The 17,736-nt window shown below is 48.8% G+C and overlaps 3 protein-coding genes and 2 non-coding genes across 5 annotated transcripts; all 5 read left to right on the forward strand.

Annotated features, from left to right (window-relative positions):
* Nucleotides 1-3,724: 3,724 nt before the first annotated feature.
* Nucleotides 3,725-3,796, forward strand: Trnag-ucc. Its single transcript has one exon. It is a non-coding gene; the product is annotated as a tRNA-Gly (tRNA).
* Nucleotides 3,797-8,688: 4,892 nt separating this feature from the next.
* On the forward strand, nt 8,689-8,760 carry Trnag-ucc. The gene has a single exon. It is a non-coding gene; the product is annotated as a tRNA-Gly (tRNA).
* A 3,421-nt stretch (nt 8,761-12,181) lies between these two features.
* On the forward strand, nt 12,182-14,418 carry LOC108158225 (L-asparaginase-like protein GA18140). The gene has a single exon (XM_017290455.2). The coding sequence runs from the start codon at nt 12,254-12,256 to the stop codon at nt 13,625-13,627; it is 1,374 nt and encodes a 457-aa protein (XP_017145944.1). The 5' UTR covers nt 12,182-12,253; the 3' UTR covers nt 13,628-14,418.
* A 561-nt stretch (nt 14,419-14,979) lies between these two features.
* LOC108158240 lies at nt 14,980-15,897 on the forward strand. Its single transcript, XM_017290473.2, has 3 exons — nt 14,980-15,250; nt 15,316-15,470; nt 15,541-15,897. The coding sequence occupies exons 1-3, from the start codon at nt 15,013-15,015 to the stop codon at nt 15,856-15,858; spliced, it is 711 nt and encodes a 236-aa protein (XP_017145962.1). The 5' UTR covers nt 14,980-15,012; the 3' UTR covers nt 15,859-15,897.
* A 670-nt stretch (nt 15,898-16,567) lies between these two features.
* On the forward strand, nt 16,568-17,373 carry LOC108158264. Its single transcript, XM_017290501.2, has 3 exons — nt 16,568-16,771; nt 16,836-16,987; nt 17,045-17,373. Exons 1-3 carry the CDS (start codon nt 16,594-16,596, stop codon nt 17,303-17,305), a joined length of 591 nt encoding a protein of 196 aa, XP_017145990.1. The 5' UTR covers nt 16,568-16,593; the 3' UTR covers nt 17,306-17,373.
* The last annotated feature ends 363 nt before the right edge of the window (nt 17,374-17,736 follow it).

Genomic DNA, 17,736 nt, shown 5'->3' on the forward strand with positions numbered 1-17,736 from the left:
TCTCGTTCTTCCAGTTGAGATCTATGATATATGAAGTCTCTACCTTTTGATGCTTTATACAGAATTACAAATTGCACAGACGGAGAGGCACAGATAAAGGGTGAAGGAGTAAAGGAGTGTGGGGGGTAAGTGGGGGTACAAGTGCCTCAGTTAATGATTAATGTAAGTCGCGTACAAGAGTCGGAGATGACGATGTCGATGGGACTGTGACGGGGCTTTTCCTTCTTGGAACCAAAGCCAATGGGCAATGTCATTGCCTGCCAGAAAGCCTGCCTCCCTGGCCGCCTCCCTGCCTGCCAGTCGGACCGACTGACTGACTGACAGTAAATAATCTATCAATAATTGAAGTTGCCTCTTTTGCCCGGCACTGGCCCGGGCACTGGGCCCCCCCCCCCACCCACGGCACCCCCCCCCCCATCCACGGAGAGAACGAGGCTCGTGCTCGTGGCGGATGGAAGAATGGAATGAAATGGGAATGGGGCACGCAATCGAGCCTCGGACCACACTTGGTGACGTTAAAGGATTTCGTCTCCTTCCAGCTCCTCCCTCCATTGCCCTCCATTGCTGATTATTCTCTTTATGGGAGCCTCGACGCCAATGTCGCTGATAGGCTGCCTGCCCTCTAGGCACATCGCTTTCATGGCTGACTGAGTTTGCGCTCGATTCGATTATTTATGTCATTTGCTTTGACATTTATCATTCCACGATTTCACGATTTTTTTGCTGCTTCCTCTCTCGCTGTGGTACCCTGTAATGGCTGAGGTTTGGGGTGTCTCTGATGGGTAGAAGAGAGGCTTAGAGCCCTACAAAGAATGACTCCACACTCCTATCGAACATCCGACAGCCAGACCGTAGAAAACTAAGCAAACGAAATGATCTTTCGACTAACGGGTATCCCATAGTCCGAATATCGATTGGGGCTTTCTTCCTTGATTTCTTTGCTGCTCCTTTGCCAAGGTTAGGAGATGACGACGTTGTCCGATAGCCACTCTCCTACCATCCCCTGCGTTTTGGCTATTTATGGCCGCGCTACTTAACATAAATTTTATTGCCTTTGCCTGGCTCTTGGCTCATTTGGGGGCTAGGCCGGGCTCTCGCTATGGCTCTGGCTCTTGGCCGGACTTACTCACCGGGACGACAACGATGATGCCAGGATGCTGCTCCCCCTCCTCTTCCTCCAGCTGCGGCTGCTGTCTATGAATTGATGAGGATTCATTTATTGTATGATTAGTTCGACCGAACTGCTTTTATGGAGTGCGGTGCCTTTTCCACTGCCTTTTTGTTGGTGCGGGAGAGGGTTTCACTTAAATGAAATTATTATTCATCGCTTGCCGTGTACCTGTGGATAATTGAAACTTATTTTGCAAGCCACAGGCCATGGAGCAGGTCCGTGAATCATGCAATCACCAGATGACGAGGAGGCCGAAGCTGGAGCAACGACAGTCCTCAGAATCAGGTCAGAAGGGGATCCCGACTCGGATGTCAATCACTGGGGATGCAGTTTGAATCGATTTACCAGGAAATTATTGATAAATGAGCCCCCAGGTTCCCCACGAAGACTAAACTAATGGCTTTTGATTTTAGCTCTACACCATATCCCATATCCCAGCTGCCATTCCATCCCCAGCCATCCCTTGAGCATTCCATTAAGCATACAATTTCGCAAAAGTTGCCAAGTCAGAGACCAGAGCTGGAGCTGGAGCTGGAGCTGGGGCTGGGTCTGGGGCTGGCAACAATTAAGTGGCAACTCTCCGGCCCGTCCCGTGCCGTCCCGTCCCCTGTCAAATGCAAATGTTGACTCCCCACATGCTGAACACTCGACTCCAGCTCCAGCTCCAGCTACGGCTACGGCTCTCCATCCTCCTCGCATGTGGTTTGGGGCAAAACCTGCCGAGTCACAAATCGATGCGTAATTAATTGGCTTGAGCAAGTTTCGCATGCCGCATGCCGCATGCCGCATGCAATTAAAAATTCATATTCAAGTTCAATGTCTGGCAACTTAGACACAACCTCTCTTTCTAAGTTGCTTTCAACAGAACGCCGCATGTGGCACACAGCGCATACTCGCAGCGTGTAAGCATCCTTTGGATCTTGGGACTTGTTTTGACCATTCCCTGGTCCATGCCACATGCCATACCAGGCTGCTGTGTGTGGGCTCCTCAAGTCCGTGGCGGCTGGTCATGGGGGGGCGGCGGCGGCGGGGCATCTTGAAAATATATGGTCCGTTGATTACCGCTTGCTGTGATTTTTGATTATGCAGTTTCCGTTTAGTTTTTACTGGTTTTCCATTCATTCTCCTTTTTTCTTCTTTCCTTTTTTTTTTTTTGCATATGTAATTTTGTGGGCAAAAGCCTTTCAAGGACTGGGCCTGGACCATAATTAAACTGTTCATAACCGTTTCAGGCTTTTCTACAAAGAAGAGTTTCCATATCGTTCCCTAACAGCTTCAAAATGAGCTCCAAATCGGTTGGAACCCACCAAAGATTAGTCTCAAAATAAATAATGATTAGCTCCATTAACTAGCCATATCCGAAACGCATTCTCTTTCTTCCATAATCCGCCATGACTACACAAAAAGACTCCGAACCAAATAATGGACTCAATTAACCAAAGTAGACGTCTCAATAGGTAGGCCCAAAAAAAGCGCAAAGAAAAGAAAAATCTGAATAAATAATTTATAAAAGAGAGAGAGAAACGAAACTCTTTTGAGAGCAACAGGTTCCAGGGCCGAGACTTTGTGCCAGCTCCGACAATGACATCATTTGGCAGCCAGTGTCAACCCCGTTGTTCCCCGCCAAGAGCAATCGGAGTTACCACAGACCCCGCGACCCTAGCAGACTCCCGGGTCCCATCAATTATGTGCCATACGGAATGGTCGAAAAAGGTAGCCAAATAAAATGGTCATTCATTTGATAGATTTTGATGTATGGCCTGCAATTTGTTAGGGCTTCAGGAATGCTCTCGGATGCGGGAAATTACCGCCACGCTGCGAGCGGATCATACAAATTAATTAGAAACATAGAGCGATCGGTTAGGAACTGAAAGCATGTCAGAGATCAAAACTAAACACGATTCGGTTGTTTAGGCCTCAAACAGCGGCCTGGGCCTCCTCCTCGCTTTACGGCTTACGGGGGTTCGCCGTGTTTGGTAGATCAAACATCTGAAAATGGTGTGTAATAAATAAGTTTGGCTCGTGGACCGCCTGTGGTTACCCCTACTTCTCCCCCGGCCTTTTGTCTAGTGCGGCACGAGTGTGGGTGACCCGCCAGGCCGTCTCTTTGCATTGAAAAGCTTTTTGACTATGAATGGACCTCGTACTGGGGTGACCAATTGTAAGCGTTCAAACATTTGTCACGTAACCCCCCTCTCTTAGCCATGGGTGGGAGGTGGTATAACTCCTACTGATGTTTTTAATGTGATTTTGTATAATTTTCCAGCGATAAAGAGTTGCTCTAATAGATCTTTAGCCCATGGATTTTACTTGTTCATACCCATTCCCATTCCCATTCCGCGTCCAATTGGTTCCGGATTGCTCCATAGTTTCGCCTCGAACCGACCCAATTTGATAAGCGAGAAACCCGAGATTTCCGTCATTCGTATCTCTCAAGCGTAGCATGTCGTGCCCTACGATCTATTTATAGAACGTTGGGCTGGTTTCAGTCCGATTCCGGCATTCCGCAGTCGTGCGGTTCTTGGGGGTAGAAATTCCCCGATCTTTCAAGCGGCGTCGGTGGTGTAATGGTCAGCATAGTTGCCTTCCAAGCAGTTGATCCGGGTTCGATTCCCGGCCGACGCACAAGTACATTTTTTGTAAAATATTTTTCTATTTTTTTGGCTTATGTTTTCGTTCACAAGCCCCTCCCCTCCCCCCACCGTGTGTTTGTCATCAAATATTTGCCTGGAAAATTCCATTACGCTGACTCAAGGGGTAAATATTTAAGCCAATAATTTAGTTCTGGCATTTAAGATGGAATTTGTTCGGCCAGGTCCAAGGTCACTGCAGGGAGGACTAATTAGTATTCCGTTTTCATACGGCAAAAGCGTTTTGTTTGCACTAAATTCTCTAAAACAGATTTCATACAGCCAAAGCGAAATGTTGGCACACTCTCTCCGAGGGCTGTCCGAGGGCTCTTCGACTGGGATGTGGCTTAAGGAATACCAACCTTTTCGCTTGGCTGCACACTCGGCTTCTCAGCAGGCTCCATCTCTCCCCGGGCTGGGCTCGCATTGTGGTGTCTGTCTCACACCGAGTTCATTTGCTATTCATTTCGTTGCTGTCCCTCGCTCTTGACTTATGCGTATTACTGCAAATATCAATTAATGCACAGAACGTGCGTGAAATATTCAAGATGATCTTTCTCTCCCCCGTCTCATAGGGGGGAAGGGGGTCATGCTCTGGACCCTTACTGACCTTGGATTATAATCAAGCAGCCACATGCAGAGTGGGGCCGGAGATAAGAGCTCGCAGACGGTTAACATAATTGATTTGCTGCTCGATTTATGTGTCTGTCGGAGAGGAGACCACTCCAAGGTGCTCCAGGGCGAGGGGCGAGGAGCGAGGGTCAAAGTCACGCACGCACACAATCGAAACGGCTTGCAGTTGCCCTCAGAGTGCCCTCAAATATTGTTCACGAGCTTCCCTATACCCTTGCCCTGCTGGGAGTATTGTGATTCTGGGATGCACCGCAGGGATTGAATACCCTACAAGTAGAGCCGGAACAAAGGATAATCTATACAAGATTCATCATTCTGAGCGGATATAAGAAGCTTCCCTGCCCCAGGCTAGACTTATACTTTTGTACCGGTGATTTCTATAGTTGCAACAATCAAGTGGCATGTGGAATAGAGTGGAATGCGAGTGGAAGTACGGGATGCTTCACCGCAGCCACAGCTCCTCGTGCGAGAACCGGATGCAACTAAATTTTGGTTAACCAGAACCAGAATTTCCCTCTCCCTTCCCTGCCCTGCCCTGCCCTGCCTTGGCCACAACTTGAGTAATTTGCATTTCAGTGCTTAATTTGATCCAGGATGGGACCAGCCAAATTGGTACTCTTTTACTTATGCCGATCCCGAGTCCCAAAGGGTTCTTCTCTCTCACAACGAACACCGAATACCCTTGCTATCAACGACCACCGGCAATGCCAATATTTGGCTTGGGTCTCTCTCTCTCTCTCTGTCTCTCTCTCTCAGCTGTTTTACGTTTTTGGCATTCCAATGGCTCCCACACTCCCATCTGGCTCCCAGCTCCCCAGGGGCACGTTTCATTTTGTTTATTTGGGACTCCCATCGGTTCGATTCGAATTCGCATATTTATAGCAGCCACTGTCTGGCTGTGTATTATGATGACCATTGCTGTTGTGCTGCTATTGCCGCTCACTGTTTCAGCTTGTTTCTGTTTGCTCTGCGGCATCTTCACAGCTGAGTGATTGCGGGCCAATATTTGTCTTTGTCCAGCGTAGTGGCACTGCCACTGGCCCCCCGTTGAGCAGGACCAAAGCGAATCGAGACTATTTGTAATTGTAATTTTTGGCACATACGCATAAATGAGTTTTCCACGAGAAGGGTTTCCAAATGAAATTCCCATTTATTTTAAAAGCCACAGAAAGGTCAGAAAACTCAATAGCTGGAAAGAACAGAGGCTTCCCATTCGAAACTATCCATCACTGGCAGTGTTGATGGCTCTAAAACTTGTGGTTAGCCTTCGATTAGCGGAACACTATCCGAAATGCCAATCGATCGGCATTACCGTGTGCTTCATATAGTATTTATCGCTGCTCTAGCCTAATTACCGGATCAATTTGCCCCGGACCCCCCATGCGGCACCATCGATGTCATCTATGTCAATCGTCTGGAACGATTTCCAAACGAGATGGCATCTGTACGAGTATCAGCCACAGCCCAATCGGGTCTCGGCCCGTATTAATGTCTCTGTTCCATGGCCGGCCAACGAGCCAGAGAGCCAGCGAGCCAGAGAGCCAGCGAGCTGTGGAGTTTAATTAAAAAGGATCTCGGCCCCGCCAGCCTCCCAGCCTCCCAGCCACGCATATCAATTACGTAGACGATTAAGCCAAACAAACTGCCAACTGATTGCCAATGCATGCCGATGCCGATGCCAGAGCCAGAGCCACAACCAAACTTGGCCAAGATTGGCCTCTCGTCTCGGTGGCGTGTCATCGTTAGAAAAATTGCCAGAACCCAGCGAAACGAGGAGGCAGGCGGCAGGCGGCAGGCGGCGTGGACCGCGGCGTTACGCACACGAATTGTCAACTGGTTAAAGGGGAAACTGGTTAAGAAAATTGCAACCTTGATTGCATCTGACCAGCGTGCGTGCTGCGGCACATCGTGGCAGCGGCTGGGACTAGTGGCAGTGCTACCAACAGAGCCTTAATTTGGCTTAAATGGCTAACCAAATTGCATGGCCACCTCAACACTATGTAAATGCCATTTCCTCCTCCCTCCACCCCCCCCTACACCGCTCTCCCTCTCCCCCCGCCCCACTCGGTGTGTGTGCCTGCGTGTAATAATTTTCCAATTTCATGCAATTTAATTTCCGTTGTCAGGCGAAAAGGAAAATATTTCACGTTATTTGGGCTCAAAGCATGGCGATTTTTTTTCCGACTGGTCACGGCCGACAACGACCATGACGATGGCCAAGTTAATTGCATTCTGTTGTATACCGTAATTCTATAGTTTAACCGTTAGCCGATGGAAGGAAGCAATCGAGCATGGCATGGGTCCAGGCATCGGGCCGGGGGCGGCTATTCGAGGTAGATATAATAGATACTATCTGCCGATCTGCCAGGAATAATCTTCCAAAGGCCCACATCAACGTAGAGCCGGAGAGCCCCATGGGCTGTCCAACAGCACCCAGACACGATCCGCGAACAAGTTGCAACAAGCCGTGGCATTCCCCATTCCCATTCACCGACCGACCATAAAGTGCACAATTCATGGCTCCGCGGCGGCGACAACAGCGGACAACGGACAGCGGACAACCAACATGCAACATGCAACTCCGTTCTCACCTTGATCCCAATCAACCTTTGGTGACACTGTCGGCGGCATCCACATCCACATCCACATCCTCATGCAACATGCAACATGCCCGCCACATAGCGTAAAGTTGTTGCTCTTTTGTGCCGCCTTTTTTCTTGGCCAACTAATTAGCCAGGCCCAGAGGAGCGCATGGCGAGCGCAGCGATCTTGTCCGCTCGATGGTGCCACAGCTGCAGCACACACTGAGCGACAAATTTGATGAAAATTGCCCATGTGGTGCACATTCTAATTCTATTAGTCCAAGCACCGCCAGCCAATTATGAGACGCAGTGGATGCCGTTTCCCGAACAGGAAAGCTCCACCAGGCGGCCACTGTCCAGCGAGGTCAGGTTTTTTTCTCCATTTTTGTAATGTACCCTCCTCCTGGGGTCCTCCTCCTCCTGGGTTCCTCCTCCTGGTATTCAAAGTTTAGCTTACGCGGTTATAAATAAATAAAAAGTGGGGAGGTGCAGCAGATAAAGAAGATGTAGAAGCAGCCGAAGTGATACCTCTTCTTCCAGTATTTATAGAGTGGAGTACAGAGTGGGAGTATTTGAATCTTGGGGGCAATGGGCAAGCCCCTCGAACAGTCGTTATAGATATGAAAACTATTTGTATTTGGTTGAGTCAAACTTAAACCAGCTCGGCCTTAATTAATTCCATGTCAACACCCAAAATTATGCCACATAATATACATACATACATATTTTGTAGTGCAAGCCCTATATACCCCTGGCCGCAAAGCAAAAAAAAATCTGCATTCTAAAGTTTCCATAATACAAATAAGTGGGCAAAAAAAAAAAACACACACACACAAACAATATTCATACATATTAATTTCAGAAAATATTTTAATTAAAATTGTTGATCATGGCAACAGACCAACAAAGAACTTTTGTGCAAAAACTAATTCCGAATTAGGCACACTCCGACCCTGATAAGTACTCGTAGTCGTGTGTACTAGCGCTGAAATGCAGATGATTATGATATTTGCCGACTGGCAGAAACTTTTTTAATAAGTTTGTCAAAAGCAAAGTCTGGCGGAGGCCTCGCAAAAACTTGCTCCTCCTCCGCCTCCTCCTGCCGCCGCGCTAGACATTTGGCATTTTGGGCAAGTTGAGCAAGTTTTTGCCGCTGGCAGTCATGGCTCGCACAGACAACCATTGACCTTTGACACCTACGCAACACCTACACCTACTCGGGGAGGCAAACAAATTTAACCAATTACTCTCAAAGCAAATAAGCAATCAGCATAAATATCATTTTATTTATCTTGCGGCTGCTCATAAATTCTGCACATTTCTGCAATTCGTAAGAGGAAGCATGTGCCACACGTCTCTCTCTCTCTCTCTCTCCCTCTCTCTCCTTCTCTACCTGTCTCTCCGTCAAAGTTCAACTGTAAAGTAAATTTGCTTAACTATGATTTCCACTAAATTATTTACCATCGTTCGATGGATAATCCTGATAATTGCCGATTTATTGCCTGTCAATGTCTGGCAATCACACAAAATGATTCCTATGATAGACCCTATCCCTTACCACTCCCCCTCTGTCCCTCTCTCTCTCTCTCTCTCCCTCTTTCCATGCAGTGTTCTCGAGTCGTTCTGATATCAGCTTCTTGGAATGGGGTATATTTCCGTTCGACACCAAGCGGCGTCGGTGGTGTAATGGTCAGCATAGTTGCCTTCCAAGCAGTTGATCCGGGTTCGATTCCCGGCCGACGCACACGTCATTTTTTTCCTTTTATTATTCCATAATTTTTGTTTTTTTTATTCAATTTTTAATATATCTCTAAATTATTCCATTTATTACTGTTTTTTTTTTATCAAACTATTTTTCTTTTCAGTTTGGACTTTCTAAATGTTTTTTTTTCTTGGTGAGTAATTTTATTATTGGAAAAGAACAAATAAATAAATCCCAAAAGGTCATCCGACTTTTTACACCTAAATCAAGGCAGAGGTCTTCCCCATATACAGAGGACACACCCCTCAAATGATTGTCCCCCCGCCCCATAATTCCTTTGGAATTAACGGTGAAACCTGCTCCAACCAACTGTTCTTTTTTTTCGCCTTCATTTCCGTTTCGGTCTGACGTTTTGCATTTGAAATGCGATTGAGCGGCCAAATCAAAAGCTGAGCCCAAACACAAATTATCCATTAGACGGAATGTCCATTCTCTGTCATCATCATCATCATCATCATCATAATGTACAGTTTGGTTATTATCAATTCAAGGCGATTAAACGTTTATCGATTGACACGACATGGCTGGTGGTCTCCACTCCCCAAACCCCCAATTCCATCATTCCCATCGCTGCTGTCAACATAATTAACGGCAAACGTCTGGGCCCGACTGGCAGCCCCCCGTCTCAGGGCCCATGACAAGAAGTTATGCGACGGATGGACGGATGGATGGCTGGATGACGATGGCCATAGCATTCCCGATTATAAAATCTTCGGTCTTCGCTCCCGTTGTAATTTCCACGCATAATTACACGAAATATGTAAATGAGTGAAGGCGTCGCCCAGCATTGACTTTGACTTTGGATTTCCTTAGAGTTTCCTCCCCCTCAGGTGGGGCGTCTGGGCGGTCTTGGCGGTTATTGTTTGGTTATTTATATGAAAGGTGATTACGCGCAATTATTGCATCAATGCCTTGATAGGGCATACTTGCGCTGCACATGCCACGCAGGATAATTGCGGGCCATAAATTGCAAAGTCAGAGATGAGAGATGCCAAAGAAAATTCAATGACTCGACGCTGGCCAATGCTCGGGGGCTGCTGGCAAGTCCTCTCCATCGTCTAGTCGATGTCATTGGCTGCAGACATTCTCCAGACATGGCAGCCCGGCCAGCCCGCCCTGTGGCCATATCTCATTGTCATAACGGACAGTGCTGACAGTAAATAATCCATCAATAATTGCATCCTCCACTTGCCCGGGACGGGCCTGCTCTGTCTGTGTCCCTGTCAGATTCGAGTTTTTCCAGTTGCCTGGCAGGGGCTTTGGCTTTCCGCTCTTGGCCCTGGCCAATGCTTTATGTCAATTGTGTTGACATTAATCATGGCAGTTTTGATTGTTGGATGTCGCTGGATGCCACCCAAGGCTCTGACAACTAGCAAAATCCCAGACCAACTCTGTATCGCCTTGGGTGTCCATTGGAACTGGTCTGGCCTTTGGGGGATCTCTGGCGATTAACCAAGTTGTCTACTTCCAAAGATTATGCCGGAGAAGGGGGAAGATGGGTTGATCAATAATTTAGAGACATACTTTCAGAAATACTGGGATTCACGTACCCTCCAGCCTTTCGCTTTCCCTTCTCTGAGAGTGCAACTCTTTCGAACAGCCTTCACCCACTTCCGCGACATTTCTATGTCAGCCGCCACAGTCTTTGAGTCTGCTCCTCCGCGAGAACCCTGACCCGAATGCGGGCCGCACCCGCTAACCTTTCCTTCGGGGCCCGTCTGGGGGGGGCTCTTCAGTGGCAAAATAAGCTTGATGGAAGCTCTGGCGGCTACAAACACTTTTACGCCTGGACGCAACCTCGAGCACCACTTTGTGTCGAGCGGTTTCGAGAGGCGGCGCGGGGCGGATGGTGGCGGGGGGGGAATGGGTTGGGTTTTCCGTGAATAAAACGCCAAAGCACGGGCCGTGTGGCAAGCCGAGCAAATGCTCCGCCAAAGAGACGGAAAATGCCGCAAAATGGCGCCAAAGGAAATCCACTTTTCCAGTAAAAATGTTATTCACATGATTATTGTTGTTGTTGTTGTTGTTGGATGTTGCCTTTGCCAAAATGCCACCATTAGTTGACCTGAAAAGAGGCCCGCAACGCACTTAAGTGGCGCTCTTACTGTACTCTCCTGCCTTCCCTTATGGGCTGCCAAATGCACTTGAATATTTCGAGTTACAACACACACACACAAACACCTACATACCTCGTATATGCACATGTATACTGAACTAAACTGAAGACTTTCCATCTTGAAAATGATGTAGCATCTAGTTTGGTCTGTCTTTCGAGGGATACTTGGACTCTAGTTTGTCATTTCGACCTAGTTCTCTCCTCTTCTCTCCTCTCCGACACACCAGCTACAACGCGAACAATCGCGTCAGCCAATAAACTGTCAATTACTCTTGAGCCATTTTCAATCAACACGCCAAACGAGGCCCAAACATGGACAGAGGGACGACACGCATCGACCGAATTACAAATCTCAAACGCACAATAAACGCAATTACAAGCCTGAAGGGAGCTCTTCCACAGAGAGAGAGACAGAGGGGCAGAGAGAGGGAGATAGGGCGTGAACTAGATAGAGATAGAGGGACAGAGCCAACCACAGGCCGCAAAAGCAAAAGCGTGGGGCGGTTGCTGGCCAAAAGGAAATCGAAAAGCTAGGACTGGGGGCTGGGGATGGGGCTGGTGCTGGGGCCTGCCATCAGTCAATCAACAACCAATGCATATGGCCAGCATGATTGAAGCCAATTGTGAGAAAACAGCATTTTTGATAAGTGGATGGGGAGCAGGAGCAGGGTAGAGCAGGGCGCCCCTGGGACACAGATCTCACGGTGGGCAAACATCCAATCAGCATTAAATTATTTACACCAAAAACTATCAAGAATAGATACACTGCGCAACATAACCATATGGCGGCTGAATATATTCCCTTCCCAAACTGATTCTTGGCAAAACGCACCTCCTCCCAGTGGGTCGAGTGGGTGGCAATCTTTCCCTCTCTGTGATTTTCCAGGAAAAGTGTTTGTTTTCCTCAGATACCCGCCCACACACAAGACGCACACAGATACGAAAAAAGTTCGATGCATAACAAATATTTGTATCTCATGGATACAAGTGTGTGTCCCGCTGACAATGCCCGAATCTGAATATGATAAATACTTGCAAATTGTTTATTGTCAGCGGCAAATAAATCAAGTGTGTGGCTGTTCGCCTGAAATGTATCCAAGGAGGTGCAAAATCCATGTCTGACTTATTCATGAATCTTAATTGGTCTGGGGTTGGGTCTGTGCTTGTTCTTGTTGAGTACTCGTGTTGTTTCGGATCGATTTGCTTTTAATTTGAAAAGTTTTCAACTTCTTGGGAATAGTTTCCAAGTTGTTTTTGCAACTCCCATCGAACGATTCACTGGGGGCCACTAATCCAATCAGAAAAAATAAGAAATCAGCAACGTTAAAAGGCATCACAGCACTCGTCGGGGCCTCAGTCATGAGGTACATGTGTCGCGCGCAGCTTCTGAGTCTCCTGCTGTTGCCACTGCTCAAGGCCCGGCTCTCAGTCCCAGCTCATCCGATCCCCCAAAGCTTTCTGCCGCTGTTGATCAGCACTTGGAACTACACGGACGCCAACCGCGAGGCATGGACCGTGCTCCGGCAGGGCCCACGGCGGACGCGCCAGGCCGTGATCCAAGGCTGCCTGCACTGCCAGAATTCGAACAGCTGCGGCCGCCTTCTGGGCGGTCACAGCGCTCCCGACAGCTCCGGCGGGATCACCCTGGAGGCGGCCCTCATTGATGGCGCAAACATGGACTACGGGGCTGTGGCCGGAATGCCAGGGATACGCAATGCCATCGGAGTGGCGCACGACGTCCTGAGGTACACGAACCACTCGCTGTTGGTGGGTGAGGCTGCCGCCAGCTTCGCCGAGGCCATGGGGCACAAGAAAGAGGTTCACTCTCTTTCGACCACTTTGGACGTCCTGCTCCCCTGGCTTCTGGGCAAATGTCAGCCCAACTTCTGGCGGAATGTGCGTCCGCTGGCCAACGACAGCTGCGGCACGTTCTCGCCGCTTCCCCAGGAGCAGCACCAGCGGGAGATGCGTCAGGAGTACCCCATCGAGCCGGGCCACCACGATCAGGTGGGCTTCCTGGCCCTGGACACGGAAGGCCACCTCCATGCGGCCAGCCTCTCGAGCGGCGCGCGCTTCCGCATCCCCGGGCGAGTGGGCGATGCTGCTGTGCCCGGAGCCGGCATCTATGCCGACAACCAAGTGGGCGGCGCCCTGGCCACCGGAGACGGGGATGTCCTGATGCGCTTTTTGCCCGCCCTGTTGGCCGTAGAGGCCCTCCGCGCCGGACAGTCACCGGCCAGTGCCGCCGAGGCGGTGATGCGACGCCTTCTCAGGCACCACACGGAGTTCAATGGCGGCCTGGTGGTGGTCAGTCGAGGGGGTGTCTACTCGGCGGCCTGCGCCGGTCTGGATGAGTTCCAGTTTGTGGTTAGCGGCGAGAGCAGGGGCAGGTCCATGCGTCGAGTGGAGAGAATCAAATGCTTGGATCGCCATGAAGTCGTAACCGGAGGACCCCGGGGAGATTTCTATGTAGCCCCCAAGAAGATATGGGCGGCCGGGGGGGAAGATGTCTTGGTGCAGCGAGTGGAGAAAATTACGCTTAACGAAGGAGTCGATTCCCGAGAGTTTGAGGAGGAATACGTAGAAGACAAGGCCGCGGAAATAGACGAGGATGAAGGGGAGAAAGCGGAGGAGGTACGATCCCTCTTAGACGAATCTCCGGGAGATCTTTTGCTCCATCAGCTGGGCCTTGCGCCACCTTTTCCTTTCCGTTTTCCTTTTATATACTTTTGAGGGGAAAAAAAGCTTGCCCTCTGCCGACCCCCTCCCCCCGCTGCAGAGCTCACAATTTGTATAACAATTTCAGTTTTTCCAGTTTTCCATTTTCGGGTCCTTTCGTTTTCCTTTCCCGCACTCGTATCCCCAATTCATCTGCTTTGCATATTTCTTTGTTATTTTTTAGTATTATTTTCCCTTCTTTTTCCATTTTGGGGGCTTAGTCTCCCCCCCTGGACCGCCCCCCGCCTTGCGATTGTGTAACGTAATCCCCTCGTGTTGGTTTTCTTCGAAAATCTGCTGTAAATGTATGCAAATAAGTACAGTTGGGCTTTAATTTGTGCGAGTCCCACAAACTTTTGACGGGTGTGACCTAACCATTCAAGTTTTTCCGGGAAAGTTTTCAATTGCGGCAAAGGAAAACAAAGAAAAATCTGCGGGGATTGCTGTAAGCTAACTATTTTTGACCAGTATTACTACGAAATATGCTATATACCAGAGCTTGTACTACAACCACAATCTATTCGTGGAATATCGTTCGTCAAAGATCTTGAAGAGCTGCACTCCATTCAATTAAAAGCGCAAATGTCTTACTCAGCCTTATCTATCACACGCCACGATTATATTTTTGTGTGTCATAAAAATTGATTGCAAAAAGTCGCTGCGATCCGCGGCGATAAGTCAAAGATAACCCACAGGCACAGAAAATACCAATTGGCCGGCGATGGGCAATCGAAAGGCAACGAAGAAATTGACGACAATAAAAACACTATAAATGGGGGGAAGTATTATTTCTAAAAATCAAAACAATTGTTAATAAATAATATTTAATTCAATGAAATCTTCAGGCAATCATGCGGATGAGTCAGGGTCAAAATATCACCCATTTGGCATGCCTCAAAGGCAGATAAGATTTCTTACAATCCCACTTCAATGGTCATTCGAGATACGGGCACTTGTCAGGGAATCGGCTCTAATCTAGGGAAACATCTTGAAATTACTTGCCCTAGAACAGTGTAACCTGGTAATACCCAGGGTATACCGTATTCTGAAACGAGTCTTTTCGTCTGTTTTTCCTGATAGACCTCTGGAACTGGACGAGCTTTGGAAACACAATTAGTTCTGTGGCAGCATAGGGACCTAAAAGTTGCCCTGAATCCTCTTTGGTAGCCTGTGCCCTTATCGTTCTGATGTTGCGGTATTTCTTAGTCGAAATATACACCAGAGAACTCTTGGCTATCTCGTTATCAGTGGCTGTGGGGGGGGGATAGCATGGAGTGGGTGGGCTGGCGGACAGGGAACATGGTCTCAAGTGGCGCAAACAATTGTGCATTTTGGTGTGGTGTTTTCGAAATCCAATTGCCGTTCAGTTTCAGTTCTATTCGGTTTAGCAAAGGTGTTGAATGTTCCACTGTCCAATTAGAAATATGCTGCCATTTTGGTCTGGAGTGATTGCCTGTCTGTTGGCTATCCTGGTCGTCCCTCAGGCCTGTGCCTGGGAGTCGCCAGAGCTGCGGAATGCGGCAGAACCGCCCCAGTGCTACAGCTGCGAGGGCATCAACTGTCTGAGGACAACAAAGCAGAATGTGACCATCGGCTGCGCAGATCGACTGGACATTTGTGTGACCATCTACGAGGACTGTAAGTCTCCAGCGGACAGCCCTCAGCCCTCAGCGGTTCCAGGTCTAAAACCATCTCTTCCATAGTTGCCGTCAGCGAGAGAGGCTGTCTGTCGCAGATCTCCCTGGAAGGACAGGCCAAGTGCCAGGCTAGGAGTCCGGAGTGCCACAAATGCAGCGGAGAACTGTGCAACAATCAGGGACGAAGCGACTTCAAGTGCATTCAGTGCAGCGGATCTACTGTGGGTCTCTCCTAAGCCACCTTTCAAAGTGCTCTACTCTACTGCTATACTCTCTCTCTCCTCCCTTCAGTCGTCCACCTGCAACGAGGGAGCCGCCTCCACACTGAAGTCCTCACAGTGCGGTCTTCCGACCTCCAGCAATTCATACTGCTATGTCAAGGTCGTGGGCGAGAACCTTCAGCGCGGCTGTGCCACGTCCCTGAAGGAGCAGAAGAGCTGCCTGGAGAGCCGAGATTGCTCGCTCTGCCTCCCGGGGAACTCCCTCGAATCCGTGGCCTGCAACACGTTCGACTTGGCCTACGCCAAGTCGAGTGCAGGTCTGGGTCAAAGGGTAGCAGGCCTGAGCTTGGCCCTCATAGGCCTGCTGGCCCTTCTTTTGTTCAACTAGTATTTTGCCAAATCCAAATAAATGCCAATTAATCAGTCACCCCATACGTGTTTTTCTCCTTCTCCTGTCAAAATATTCCATTAATCTATCATGGGGGTAGCATGTGGTGATTGTGGTGGGAATGGAATCTCCCTGCGAAAAAATGGCTGCACATACAATGAGGGTCAGTCGAATAGCAACCGTTTGCAGTGGAATTCGCCCCTTTGAGGTTTTACTTTTGTGTGTTTTCAATAAGAAAAGGTCGTATTGGACATTCAAAAGTGAAGAAATGTTTTAGAAGCCTTTTTTCAGGGTACAGGCCCTAAAACGAACTCCTTTTAAGATGTCTAAGGCCCCAGACTGATGGATCCTTCAACCATCCATTGGCATACGCCTGCCCAATTCCCAAATCCTCTCTTGTCGGAGGACGAGGTGCGACTAGTTCCTCGTTGGTGCTCTACTCGATTGTGTTTCTTTATTATCTACCTGCCCCAACCGTAAGCTTCAAAATTTTCCTATTCCTTGAAACCCACAATCTCGAGACCTGATAGAGTACCATCGGACATCTATCATGTGCTGTACCTATTCCACTGTCCCGGGCTGTCGGCTCTTCACAGAGCACATTCGAGTGGCTCGGCCATTTACACACACTCGCACACTCGATGTGCTCGAGTGCCCTCCAGTTGGCCGTTTGGAGTGGCTGGCGGTATAAAAGCCGAGCGCTTTGGCCGATTGCCCAACATTTGAGGCACCAGAATGAAAGAAACAGCAATCCTGATTACGCTGGCGGTTGTCTGCCTGGCGGGCTGCGCGGCAGGAAACATTGTCCTCACATGCCACAGCTGCGATGGCGCCGAGTGCCAGAGCAGCTTTCTCCAGAAGGAGCAGGCCTGCGCGGACTCCCTGGACTACTGTGAGACCATCTTCAATGAAGGTGAGTGGAAGATTTCCTCCCCTTCGGTGCAGAATATAATCCTTGAACCCATGGACTATTACAGCCCAGGTCCTGTACAAGGGCTGCTCTCTGGAGATCCCTAGCTCGTTGCGAGCACGCAGCGCCGATCCCCAATCCTCCCACAAGTGCAACACAAATCGCTGCAATACTTTGGGCTCGGCAAAGTATGCCTGCATCCAGTGCGACTCCAGCAAGGTAAACATGGAGTATTACGCCCCTCAATATCCTTTTTAATCTCGTGGCTCTCTGAAGGACTCCAATTGTGCTGAGAATGCCGACACCTTGCAGGCCACTCGCTGTGCCGCTCCGACTGCCCCCAACTCTTACTGCTACGTGAAGTCCTCGGGCAGCACGACCCAGCGCGGCTGCTCCACCACGGAGATCGACCAGCAGAGCTGCCTGGGGGATGCCAACTGCCTTCTGTGCTCCCCGGGCGACATCCGGAACTGCAATGCCGTCAACATTTCCGCAGCATCCAGCGCTGGCAATCGTTTCACTCGCTCTCTAAGATAACTTCCCGATTAAATATGCATTTTTTTTGTTAAATTAAAGAGATTTAAATAAAGTCTATATCAAATTTCTAGTAGAGCAACCAGAGTCGGTAGATTCTTGCATACGATTCTTAAACGTATCTATATTTTTGGGACAATAATTTCTTAACTTTTTGACTATTCTGAGGCTCAACCGGTAGGGGTATGGAATACAAAAAACATGGAGCTCTTAAAAGCAAATCACAGACCTTTTATAAATAGGGTAACCGAGATTACAGAGTCGGATGATTCGGTAGCTTCTTGCATACGATTCTTAAAAGTATCTGTATTTTTGGGACAAGAATGTCTTAACTTTTTGACTATTTTGAGGCTCAACCGGTATGGGTATGGAATACAAAAGAGATGGAGCTCTTAAAAGCAAATCACAGACCTTTTATAAATAGTGTAACCGAG

The sequence above is a fragment of the Drosophila miranda genome, chromosome 3 (genome assembly GCF_003369915.1).
Source record: "Drosophila miranda strain MSH22 chromosome 3, D.miranda_PacBio2.1, whole genome shotgun sequence".
NCBI classification, from domain to species: Eukaryota; Metazoa; Arthropoda; class Insecta; order Diptera; family Drosophilidae; genus Drosophila; species Drosophila miranda.

What these genes read in the sequence shown, in the direction of transcription:
- LOC108158264 (XM_017290501.2), top strand. Translation starts at nt 16,594, where the DNA reads ATGAAAGAAACAGCAATCCTGATTACGCTGGCGGTTGTCTGCCTGGCG. An exon ending in TGAGACCATCTTCAATGAAG is followed by an intron (nt 16,772 to 16,835) that starts GTGAGTGGAAGA and finishes GGACTATTACAG; the next exon opens with CCCAGGTCCTGTACAAGGGC. An exon ending in TCCAGTGCGACTCCAGCAAG is followed by an intron (nt 16,988 to 17,044) that starts GTAAACATGGAG and finishes GGCTCTCTGAAG; the next exon opens with GACTCCAATTGTGCTGAGAA.
- LOC108158240 (XM_017290473.2), top strand. Translation starts at nt 15,013, where the DNA reads ATGTTCCACTGTCCAATTAGAAATATGCTGCCATTTTGGTCTGGAGTG. An exon ending in TGTGACCATCTACGAGGACT is followed by an intron (nt 15,251 to 15,315) that starts GTAAGTCTCCAG and finishes TCTCTTCCATAG; the next exon opens with TTGCCGTCAGCGAGAGAGGC. An exon ending in TTCAGTGCAGCGGATCTACT is followed by an intron (nt 15,471 to 15,540) that starts GTGGGTCTCTCC and finishes TCCTCCCTTCAG; the next exon opens with TCGTCCACCTGCAACGAGGG.
- LOC108158225 (XM_017290455.2), top strand. Translation starts at nt 12,254, where the DNA reads ATGAGGTACATGTGTCGCGCGCAGCTTCTGAGTCTCCTGCTGTTGCCA.